At 47.8% G+C, this 11,973-nt stretch overlaps 1 protein-coding gene across 2 annotated transcripts; it reads right to left on the reverse strand.

Moving 5' to 3' along the window:
* Window positions 1-1,622: 1,622 nt before the first annotated feature.
* Window positions 1,623-10,512, reverse strand: Tafazzin (tafazzin, phospholipid-lysophospholipid transacylase). Of its 2 annotated transcripts, none has more exons than XM_046452743.2 (10): window positions 10,126-10,512; window positions 9,810-9,938; window positions 8,636-8,681; window positions 8,313-8,398; window positions 3,955-4,035; window positions 3,832-3,873; window positions 3,532-3,594; window positions 3,328-3,380; window positions 2,821-2,898; window positions 1,623-2,702 (listed from the first exon to the last, which is right to left on the reverse strand). In XM_046452743.2, exons 1-10 carry the CDS (start codon window positions 10,187-10,189, stop codon window positions 2,601-2,603), a joined length of 744 nt encoding a protein of 247 aa, XP_046308699.1. In that variant the 5' UTR covers window positions 10,190-10,512; the 3' UTR covers window positions 1,623-2,600. The 2 variants fall into 2 exon arrangements, with proteins under 2 accessions (XP_046308699.1, XP_046308691.1); XM_046452735.2 differs by having other exon boundaries at window positions 10,098-10,510.
* Window positions 10,513-11,973: the final 1,461 nt, after the last annotated feature.

Genomic DNA, 11,973 nt, shown 5'->3' on the forward strand with positions numbered 1-11,973 from the left:
TTGGATATTAATTCAGTGATAAAAAGGAGCTATAATTGGGTGCAGTAGCACACATCTGTAATCCCAGCTGCTTGTGACTGAGGCAAGAAGATCAAAAGTTCTAGGCCAGCCTTAGCAACTTAGTGAGACCCTGAATCAAAATTTAAAAAAAAAAAAAAATTAAAAGGGCTGGGTGGGAATGGAGCTCAATGGTAAAGCACCCCAGGTTCAATCCCCAATATTTAAAAAAATCCACAGAGCTGGGCATGGTGGTGCATGCCTGTAATCCTAGCGGCTCTGGAGGCTGAGACAGGAGGATCACGAGTTCAAAGCCAGCCTCAGCAATGGTAAGGTGCTAAGCAACTCAGTGAGACCTGTCTCTAAATAAAATACAAAATAGGGCTGGGGATGAGGCTCAGTGGTTGAGTGACCTTGACTTCAATCCCTGGTACCAAAAAAAATTAAGGTTAAAAAAATCCACAGAATTTACTACACCAAGAAGGATACCTGATGTGAACTATGGGTATACAGTTGCAGGTCTGGTTGTCTGAATGTTTTGTTGCTGGCTTATTTTTGTGGTTCCATCTCCTTTCTTTTCTTATTGTTATTATAGTATCAATATTGTGTCTAATCTTGCAAAAGGTTTCAACCTGTCCTTGTTTCTGCTGACCAAAATAGTGATTAATTTCTTTATGTTTGGTAACCTTTTGTGATTTGTTTTTGGGCTGGGAATACAGGTCAGTGGTAGAGCATGTGCTTAGCTTTTGTGAGGCCCTAAATTCCATCCTCAGAAGCAAACAAAAACAAAGAACCCTTCAAACCAGGTAAATTGGGACAACACTTAGGAAAGCCTCAAGTATGAAGAATCAATTCAGTTCTACCCAGAGTCCTTCTGTTTCAACCTCCTGAGTCACTAGGATTATAAATATGCACCACAGCTTTGAGGGCTTTTTTTTTTTTTTTCTTTGGTATTGGGACTTTAATCCGGGGGCATTTTACCACACTAAGCCACACCCCAGCCCTTTTTAAATTTTGAGATGGGGTCTTGCTAAATTGCTGAGGCTGGTCATGAATTTGCAATCCTCCTGCCTTGGCCTCCCAAGCCACTGGGATTACAGGAGTGCATCACCTCGCCCAGCTAACTTTTTTTTTTGGTACCAGGGATGCCTACCCACTGAGCCATATACCCCAGACCTTTTTTTTTTTTTTTTTGAGACAGGGCCTCATTAAGTTGCTGAGCATGGCTTTGAACATGCAATCCTCTTGCCTCAACCTCCCAAGATGCTGGGATTACAGGAGTGTGCCACTGCACCCAGCTAGTTTTGTGGGTTTTTTTCTTTGTGTGTGTGTATGTGGGTACAGTGCTGGGGATGAACCCAGGGCTTTGTGCGTGCAAAAACTCTACCAACTGAACTATAACCCAGCCCTAGTTTTGTGTTTTGAAGTGAATTCATTACCTTTGCAATGCCTCCTTTGCAAAATTAATCTCTACTTTTGCAAGGTTGTTATGGGGATTACAGACAATAACTGAAGCCTTAAGTGACTGGTGGTGATCTCCATATGTCCAGGAATCTAAGGGTCCTGCCTTCTAGTCTAACAGGTCACCTCCCTTCCCATACCTATAGAGAGGCCAGAGGCACAAAGGCACAACACAGATGCTTTATTATTTTAAAAAAATGAAAACCCAGACCCGAGGACATGAGGGGTACCAAAGCAGAAGGATGGAGAAGTTGGTGGGCCCTGCAACAGGGGTGAGTAGCCACATCTCAGGCCCTTGTTGCAGGCTCTGTTCTGCTAGGCTTGACTTCTGGCCAAGGACTGTTCTTCCTGTGTGCAGGCCACCTGAGGCCAGGCCCTGGCCCAGTACAGGCCCTACAGTATGGGGAGCTCAGCTGAAGGAAGACATGGCTAACAATCATCCCTGAGGAGGTAGTGGATAGCTCCTAGATTGGCAAGGGTGGGTGGGAGTCAGGCTGAGGGGTCTTATGGACCTCCTACCATAGCTCCAGGCAGGCCACCTGCTCCCCTACCCACCTAGTTGCTCACTGGCCTGCTTTGTTCCCTCCCAATGCCAGTCCCTGGGACAAAACATCAGAAGGCAGGAAGGAAACCCCTGCCTAAGTTTCTTCCTCCCTTCTTGGGCCAAGTGGGAGGAACTGCTGAAGCCTCCCTTTTTCTGTACTAGTGATTGAACCCAGGGGTGCTTTACCACTGAGCTACATTCCCAGCTCCTTTTATTTTTCATTTTGATACAAGGTCTCACTCAGTTGCTGAGGCTGGCCTGGAACTTGTGATCTTCCTGCTTCCGCTCCCCAAGTTGCTGGGATTATAAACTGTACCACCATGCCTGGCACTGAGACCCGCTCTTTAACTGATGAACCATGGAGGAGCTAGATGCTCACGAAGTAGAAGAGGGCACCCAGTAGAAATCATGAGACAGTCTGTCTAAAAACTGTATCCAAACTAAAAGCATCACTCCATCCCCCAGTCCCAGTTTTGTGAGAAGCAGGAATCCAAAGGCAGCACTGAGAGCCAGCCAAGCTGGGACTGAGGTCCCAATACTGCCTCCTCTCCAAGCCTCAGGGGACCCATCCATTCCCTGGGGCCAGGCAGGATGGTGTCTATCTCCCAGGCTGGAGGTGGTTGTGGAGCTGCTCTGCCTGGGTCTTCAGGCGCTGGAATTCCTCCTGAATGAAGTCCGTGAGGGCTTTGCGCATCTCCATCTGAAGGCAAGGACAGGGCTGGCTTGCACCCCTGGGGGACCTTGGCCAAGGTGCCCTGGGAGGCTGAGAGGGCTGGGAGGGCCGAGGACAGCTATGGGGAGCCTGGGAGGAAACTCACAGCTGACTTGTTCTCCGCCCGGAGCCGTTCTAGCATGGGCAGTACGCTGAAGGGCTTCCCAATCAGCACGGTGATTTTCTGTGGGGAGGTGACCACCGAGGGTGACAAGGAGCAGGGAAATGCCCACAGCCCCAGCCCAAGCAACCTGGGAAGCCAGAGTCAAGTCCTGCCCCTGATGTGCTGTGTGCTCCCTCAGGCCACTTCCTTTCTTACAATGAGCAATTGGGTTCAGCAGCATCCAATAGTCAGCCCAGTCCCAGGATGTGGTCTATAGATAACCTCTAGTCCCAATCCCAGGGTCTATCCCTGCCCCAGCTGATTTCCTGTTTTCATCCTAAAGGCTCTGTCTGGTGCTAGTAACTCACTATCTATGTTCCACCCAGTCCCCCTGCTGCTGGGCCCTCAAGTTCAACTCCTCCCATATCTGTCCTCTAATGTAGAGTGGGAGACACAGGGCAGATGGAAGGCAGGCAGACAGACAGATGTGGGTCAGCAGGGCCTACCCACCTGGCCAAAGCGGGGGAAGTAGGGTGGGCTGTTAGGAAGGACGTCATTCATTCCTGCAGCACAGTGGACGGAAGGCTAGATGTCAGAGGAAGCAGAGCAGCCTAGGACCAAAGGGACACTGGTGCCCTCCATGCTAGGCGTCCTCTGCCACCCCCAAACACCATCTATGGAAAACCCTCTTCCTCCCCTTAGCCCTAGACTCACCAACATGCCACAGTGGCAGGATAATGGGGTTCAGATGACACTCAGCAATTAGGCGCCCAATTCCTACCAGGGGAAGAAGCAGAAATGTTGGCACAAGCTGGGATAAACTTCCCTGCCAGCCTCTGGCCAGTGCCACCCCTGCTGTCTGCAATTAAAAACAAATAATGGGCTAGCCCTTGTCTCACTGCCTTTCCCCTTCCTGCTTCTCCTAATACATCCAGCCAGAGTTGAGGAGTCAGGGGCTGACAGGGCTATCCTGGGGTAGGGAGGTCATTGTGGCCAGGGGCCAGTTGTACTTACCCCACTTGAAGCGCAGGAACTCAGAACTCATGTTCACTTTCCCTGGTGAGAGAGCACAGAAGCAAGGCTTGGGAGCTGGTTCCATACATGCTTGGGAACCTTGACCCAGCCAGCCCTGCTGACCTTCTGGGAAGATGTGTACCCAGTCCCCATGGTTGAGCTTCTCCAAAATGAAGTCCATCCCCTTCTGGTAGACACCGTCTCCTGCAGAGAAAGGCCTGTCCCCATCAGTCCCCATTGTCAGTGGGCAGAAAGCTTGCCTTCAATGCTCTTCAAATATCCTCATGCACTGGGGACTCCCTCTTGCAGTTCCCACTCACTGGGACAGAGGCAGCAGCTCAGGGACTTAGCTCCTACTGCATCATCCAGAGACACCCTCCAATGGCTGTTTTCAGGGCATGATCTGCTCTGGTCACACTGACCCATGACTTTCTTCATAGAATAATATCCTCTCAACCTCTATGTGCCTGTTATGTACAACGTAGCATCTTCTAGAACCATCTCCTACTGAAATTATGACCTTGGCAATTCCTCTGCCTGCCTATGACCATCATCAGCTACCCTGCTGAGCCATTTCAGACACACGCACCCTTGCTGCATCCTCTCTGACTCCAAGTCATCATCTATTCCACCTCAGCCAGGCCTCTGACTACCAGTCAGCAGTTCCTAGAGCCTCTGTGTCTCCTTGGCTCTACCATCCTGACCAAAGGGGGCTGCTAGAACAAACCAAATCCATTCCTGACACCAAGCCTAATGTGGGCCCCAGATTCTAAGGAGCAACTACTTTGGGGAATCTTGGCCAATTCCCACAACCATTCCTCACAGAGCACTCACCTGAGGCTCCAGCCTCTGTCCTCCCTCCCTCCACTGGCCTCTTCCTTTCAGGCTCTATACCCTCTCAAAGAGGCATCTTGGGTAAGGGAAACATTCCATCATCTTGATTGTGTATCATCAAGAACTTGGGAAAAAAATCAAGCTTGCTAGATTAAAATGGTGGAGTCAAACTGCTACCAATGCTAGCAACTTTGCATCTTGGAGATATCTTAAGACCATAACCTGGATCCAAGACAATACAAACCTGGACCTGGGTGGCCCAGCAGGCAGCCACAGCTCAGATATAAAGACTACAGCTCTGTGCTGGCTCACAACCTGGACACAATAAGAAATCTCATCAACTTTGATGATAGAAAAATAACCATTAGGTAGATAGAACCATGAAAGAGGAAGACAGGGAGGTTCAAGGTAAATTTCTTCATCTTGTGAACTGGGGAATAAAGAAGCCTTATCACAAAACACAGACAGACACTGGGACTGTCTCTGGCTAGTGCACTAAGAAATGGATTTTTAACCTATTCTTTGCAAGATTCTTTGGAAAGTGCTAGGTAGGGATCCAGATGTTTCAATCTAACCTAAATAGGGACCTGACCCAGCATCTCACTTAGAGGCTAGGGCTGGGGAACAATTACCCACTGGAGTTTACTCAGGGCACAGAACAGTGGTTTCCCTACTTGGGCTCTCAGTACACAGTAGGGGAATGGTCATCACAGGTGTTGGCTCCTTGTCTACCCAAACCCACTGGTGCAACCTATCCATTGAGCTTGGAAATGGAATGTAAAAATAGTAACACTATGCCTCTGGAGCAGCATTTCACATTTTTTAGTTTTTACAAGTGCTATTTTTCTTCTCTTGTGTAGCTTCCATAAAATCACTTTAGAACTTACATAGTATATTACTGTCGTAGGCTTAGTGGAAAAGGGATTTTTTTGCAACACAGAAGCAAAGTGTGCCAAATATTTCTTTTGCTTCAGTCATATGTAATTAGAACTCTGCTATATATCAAATATATCTGATAAATAATTTGTTCCTGCCCATTTTCTCTCAATGAAGGTGCTTGGGATTGATTTCACTTTCTGGTTTGTTGTTGGTTTTTTGGATATTTTTGTTTTTTCAGTGCTGGAGACGGAATCCAGGGCTTCATCAATATTTCACATGCACTCTACCACTGATCTATACCCCCGGCCCTCATCTTCTGTTTTTAACTGTACAAGAAAACCTAGATACCAATGAAAAGGAATAAAAACAAGACTGGAGGTGTAGCTCAGCATGCAAGAGGCCCTGGGATCCATCCTGAGCACCATGGGGAAAAAAAACATAAAAACAGAAGTGCATATGTCAAGAGCTTTGTAATGTTTTGAACAACCAATAAAAAAATAAATAAAAAATAAATATAAATAAATAAATAAATAAAACAGAAGTGCTCACTAAATGCCTCTGTCTCAGCTTGCAGATGAGAGGAGCTGAGACTCAGAGACAGGAGGTAAAGAAGTAGAGTCCCCATCTCTCAGAGCAGGATACAATAAGCAGTGCCAGGGTCTTGAAGAGATGGAAATAGCTTCCAAAAGCAGCACAAAGTGAAAGCACTCCAGGCAGTGCCTCTGGGGAGAGGGACTGGGTATGTGGAGTGAGGCACTGCAGCTTTCCACTACAAGCCCTTCCTTATTACTTGGAATCACTTGACTGGGTTTTGCCATGTTTTTACTTTGACCTATGGGAAGTAATAAACTCTCTCCTGACCTCCTATATGCTTTGATTATTTCCTCCTCCCTCTTCTTCCTCACAACCAATACTCTGAGTGGCCACTGCTATTATCTCTTCTATTCAAACTGTAGTGCCACCAGCCCTCTCAGGCCACAGCAAGCCAGCTCCTGTGGCTATCACTTCATGGAGATGGCTTATCAGGGGTCACCAGTGATTTCCATGGTACCAAAGACCATTGCTCAGGCCAAACACCTAGTGTCATCTTTGAGTTCTTTTCCTTGCCTCATCCCACATCTGATCTATTAAAAGTCCTGTCAACTCTGCCTCCTGAGCATAATCCAAAGCAATTCACAGCTCTGACTATTCATGGTGACTTTCAGAGGCTCAGTCACAATTGTTCTGCTGCCAGAACTACTGCGTGACAGTGCCTAACCAGGTTCCCTGCCTCCACTTGGCCTTGCTCCTATCCGGCAGCCATGCTGTAGCCTGCATGCGCTCTCTGAACCACAGACATAAGTATGTTGCCACTCTGATGAGCAAACAGAGTCCAAAATTCTTTACTGATTTTTTTTATGTGGTGTTGGGGATTGAACCCAGGGCTTTGTGCATGTGAGGCAAGCATTCTACCAACTGAGCTATATCCCCAGCCTACTGATTTATTTTTGATACTGGGGACTGAATTTAGGACTTCACACATGATATGCAAGCACTGTACTACCAAACTGTATCTCTAGTCCTTTTTATTTTTTTAAATTTTGATACATGTTCATACTAAGTTGCCCATGATGGCCTCAAACTTGCCATCTTCCTAATTCAGCTTCCTGAGTAGCTGGGATTTTAGATGTGTGTCACTGTGCCCAGCAGTTCAAAAATTAACAGGATTATTCTAGAATCTTCATATTCTGTGCACAACCAACATTTTCTATTTTTCTCTCTTACCTCTCCAGCATCTGGCACGTGTTTACATGTGTTTAGAATACCTTTCCCTTGCTGAGCATAGTGGTGCATACATCTAATCCCAGCAGCTCGGGAGGCTGAGGCAGGAGGATTGCGAGTTCAAAGCCAGCCTCAGCAACAGCAAGGCCCTAAGCAACTCAGTGAGACCCTGTCTCTAAATAATATACAAAAAAGGGCTGGGGATGTAGCTCAGTGGTTAAGTGCCCCTGGATTCAATTCCTAGTAGAAAAAAGAAAAAAAAAAACAATAAAGAAGAATACCTTTCTCTTTATTCTGTGCTTTGAAAAATTCTGCTTTCCCAGGGGAAACAGAAACCTGGATTTGAATCTTGGCTTTACCACTGCTCACCCAGTGACCTTGGGCCAACAGTTTAATCCCTCTGAGTGAGCCCTGTTTGGAGAATGGGGATCAAAATGACCCTACCTCCATGGGTTCCCAAGAGGTACCAAGTGCTCAATCAATCTCACCCTCTGAATATCACAAACTTGTTTCTTCTCCCAGAAGCACAAACCCTCTGGGCTTTCAGAACATGCCACTACCATCATGAACTATTGACACCACACTGCCAGCAGTGAATCTTTTATCAACCTCCCTGTGGATAATACCTCCTTGAATTCTCATGCCAGAGCTCCAGGTACATATAATCCTTTAGCAGCTGTGAAGAATTGAGGGCTCTCCAAGAAGCCATCTATCCTCTAGCAGCCTTTGCTACCTCTGCTACCACTCAATGGCTTCCCTGACTTTTTTGTTTGTTTGTTTGTTTTAGGTGGACACAATATCTTTATTTTATTTTTATGTGGTGCTGAGAATCAAACCCAGTGCCTCAAGCATGCTAGGTGAGCGCACTACCACTTAAGCCACATCCCCAGCCCCTTCCCTGACTTTTCAGTTGCCTGTTTCACAGGGATCCTTCCAAGACAAAGGCACTAGCCACCTGCCTCCCTGTCCCAAGAAAGACTTGGATAGCCCCAGAAGGAGAAGCTCACCTCGGCACACAGGCACACATTTGCCCAAGCTGAAGAAGTGGGAGTGTAGCTCCTTGGTGAAGCAGATATCTGCAGCCGCAGGAGTCCTGGAGCAAAGATGGACTGAGTCATCTCTGCTTCCCAAGCTCCTTAATCCCTGTCCCATGCCCAGCACAATGCCTGCCATCATTGGCATGCAGAATGGAGGCCCAGGAGAAGGGCCTGCAGGGCTCCACCCCATGCCCTGCCTGGACTGCTGGATGCCACCTCCTGGGCAGAGTAGGAGGAGGGAAAGAGACAGGTGGGGCTTGCAGGCCCACTGCGAGGGGCCCATTCTTCCTCACCAACGCATCAACTTCAGATTCCAGATGTGGCGGAGTTTCAGGATCCCTAGAGAAGGAGAGAAAAGATTTTGCACCCCAATTCACCTCGTTCCCAGGGAGTGTCCTTTTCTGTCACTCCTTTGCAGGGAATGACAGACAAGGGCAGCAGCACTAGTATTTCTCTACAGGCCAAAGTGTCATCTTCCAGAGTTTGGGCTGAACCCTCAAGTTCTCCTTGGCTCCTCCTGCTCCCCAACCTCCATATCTTACTCATCACTGAGTCTGATCTGCTTACTGAAACATTTTGACAACATCCATCCTTCTAAACATCTCCCTTTACTGTCACTGTGACTACTCTAGTCCAGCTACTGCACAGCTTCAAGGCTTCCTTGCTGCCTCCCTGGATCCATCTATGCCATCTTACAGGCCATTGTTACATGGCAGCCAGAGTGAACTTTGAAAGGCTCCAATATGACCAGGTGGCTCCCCATTACATCTTAGGTTAGTGTAACCCCTCCATTCAACAGTGGAGACCCTGGGCACCCCTCCACCCAAACATCTGGTGATTGGAGGCAAGTACCAGTCAACAGAGCATGAACTTCTAGGTGGAGCAACTGGACTCTCAAGTGGGGCTGGTTGAAAAGTACAAAACCCAGCCAGGGGCAAAGCTAGAACCAGGTTGCAGATCTTATATCCCCCAGCCCAGAGCTTCCTTGACAGGATACCCAATGGTGTCTACAATTTCTTCCCAAGACTCTGTGGGACCTTTAACAGTTTAGAGGACAGACGGTTCTATAAGTGTGACAACAGTAAAAAACCTGACAGACCTTGCCACGTGGTCACTTCCTCACCCCTTCTAAATTTTTTTTTCAACATTTATTTTTTTAGTTTTCGGCACACACAACATCTTTGTTTGTATGCGGTGCTGAGGATCGAACCCGGGCCGCATGCATGCCAGGTGAGCTCGCCACTGCTTGAGCCACATCCCCAGCCCCACCCCTTCTAAATTTAAGGCCCTCAAACCACATTCGCTGAAGGGGCCACAATCAAATTTCCACTGAGGCAGGGCATCTCAGTAATAAAGAGTGGCAGGGCTATGCAAAGAGCCCAGTGAGAAGTGAATTTGTTCTGTTTTTGTTTGACCAGGTCTAGCTTTTTCCCTGCCTTCCTGTGCCCAGCACACAGGCCTGGGTACCCCAGAGATGAGGATCATCCATGCAGGACTGGTGATTGGAGACGGTGATGAGGGGAGTGGCAGGGCCTCGGTTCTCGATGAGCTCGTACAGCACCTCCTTGTTGTGGACGGTGAGGTGATTCATGTACTCTAGAGGGAAAGGGGGGGTCTCGGTCTTAGCCTCCTCCCCACTGGCTTGAGGCTTACCTCTACCAGGCTAGGCCTGCCAGAGTCCCCAACCCCAAGCCCCAACTCTGGCCAGGCGTGGGAATACGTGACAGATCCTGCCTTGGCCTCGGGCCCACTCACTGGTCCAGAAGCAGCTGTAGGTGCCCACCAGGCCCATGACGACGCTGCTGGCTAGTGTCCAGGTAAGCGGCGGCACCGCGGGGAATGGCCATTTCACTTGCAGGGGCATCTCCTCGGGCCCCGCCCCTGGGCCTGGCGGCCCGACACTCCCCCTGCCACTGGGCAGAATATGGGGCCAATGCAGGTCGGTGTTCTCAAACCGCTGGACAGGCTCACGCACTGACGGGGGCAAGGCTTGGCGCGACAGGGGACTGAACGAAGGTCACCTCGCAGGTCAGGCCAGAACCTCGCCTGGCCCGGCTATCTCGCCGGGGCCAGAGGCCAGGGTCGCAGGAGAGAGACGCGCCCAGAAGGCTGGCGGCGGCAGCCAGCGGCCCCGTGCATCCGCCGGAAAGCGAGTCGGAGAGAGAGCCCAGCTACCGGCCGGCTGTCGCAAAACTCTCCCAGACCGCTTGACGGCAATGGGGGCGGATCCACGTCAGCCCAGCCCTGTCTTGCGGGGGTCCTGATTTGATACCTTTAGCTCCTGCATTTCCTTTCCGCTTAATTCAGGTCTCTGTAGAAGACTTGGGCTGCGTATCCACACTAACTGAAGCCACTCAAGGTTTCCGCTGGTGGAGCCATTTAACTTCATTGTTTTTCCTTTTTTTTTTTTTTTTTTTTGGAGGTAAAATTCACACAACGGTGGCACAAGCCTGTAATCTCAGCGAGACTGGAGGATTGCAAGTTGGAGAACCAATTTAGTGAGGACCTAAGCGACTTAGTGAGACTGTGTCTCAAAATTAAAAATAAAAAGGGCTGGGGATGTGACTTAGTGGTTAAGCGTCCCTGGGTTCGATCCCTAGTACCAAAGAAAAATAAAATTCACATAACAAAATTAGCCATTTGGTTGAATTTCAGATGATCTTATATTAACATATAATGCCTTATATATAAAACATATAATGCCTACATATTATATTGTACATTGCATTATGTGATTTTACACAATTAGAAACATACAGTTTTTTTGGTTTTTGTTTTTGTTTTACTACTGGGGATTGAACCCAGGGGTGCTCAACCACTGAACAACCTCCCCAGCCCTTTTTAAAATATTTTATTAGAGCCAGGCGCCGTGGCGCACGCCTGTAATCCTAGCAGCTCAGGAGGCTGAGACAGGAGGATCGCGAGTTTAAAGCCAGTCTCAGCAAAAGTGAGGCGCTAAACAACTCAGTGAGACCCTGTCCCTGAATAAAATACTATATCTGTATATAAAAAACAAAAAACCTATATTTTTGTATATATAAATAATTAGAGACAGGGTCTCTGTTGTTCAGAGCCTCTCTAAGTTGCGGAGGCTGGCTTTGAGCTCGTTATCCTCCTGCCTCATCCTCCCAAGTCGCTGATATTACAAGCGTGTGCCACCGCGCCCGGTTGCAAACAGTTTTATATAATCACAGTAGTATGCCATTGTACTATATATGTATACATGTATGTATAGAATATAATATGTGATACACATGTACTATATAATATATGGTAAAATATATGATAAAATATCATGTTTCTTATATGTATAGTGTGATATTTTATACCCTTTAGTACATTCACAACGCTGTACATCACTACCTCTAGCTTCAAAACTCATTTATCACACCAAAAGAAAACCCCATCCCTGTTAAAAGAGTGTTTTATTAATTAATTAATTTATTTATTTAAATTCAATTTATTTATTTTTCTGGTCCTTCTTGCCCATAGCCATGGTGGAAGGTCCTGCCTCCAGAGCCTCCAAACATTCCAGTGCTAGCCCAGGGTTGCCCAAATACCCACATATATCCCAGAATAGTAATCAAGAGAGGAGGCCGTGAGCAGCTGGAATTTTTGCCTTACAGAGGAT

The sequence above is a fragment of the Marmota monax genome, unplaced genomic scaffold (genome assembly GCF_021218885.2).
Source record: "Marmota monax isolate L192 unplaced genomic scaffold, Marmota_monax_Labrador192_F-V1.1 WCK01_AAM20220418_F8-fsc00142, whole genome shotgun sequence".
NCBI classification, from domain to species: domain Eukaryota; kingdom Metazoa; phylum Chordata; class Mammalia; order Rodentia; family Sciuridae; genus Marmota; species Marmota monax.

What these genes read in the sequence shown, in the direction of transcription:
- Tafazzin (XM_046452735.2), bottom strand. Translation starts at nt 10,206, where the DNA reads ATGCCCCTGCAAGTGAAATGGCCATTCCCCGCGGTGCCGCCGCTTACC. An exon ending in ATGTGTGCCTGTGTGCCGAG is followed by an intron (nt 4,036 to 8,312) that starts GTGAGCTTCTCC and finishes CTTTCTCTGCAG; the next exon opens with GAGACGGTGTCTACCAGAAG. An exon ending in GTTCCTGCGCTTCAAGTGGG is followed by an intron (nt 3,595 to 3,831) that starts GTAAGTACAACT and finishes TTCCCCTGGTAG; the next exon opens with GAATTGGGCGCCTAATTGCT.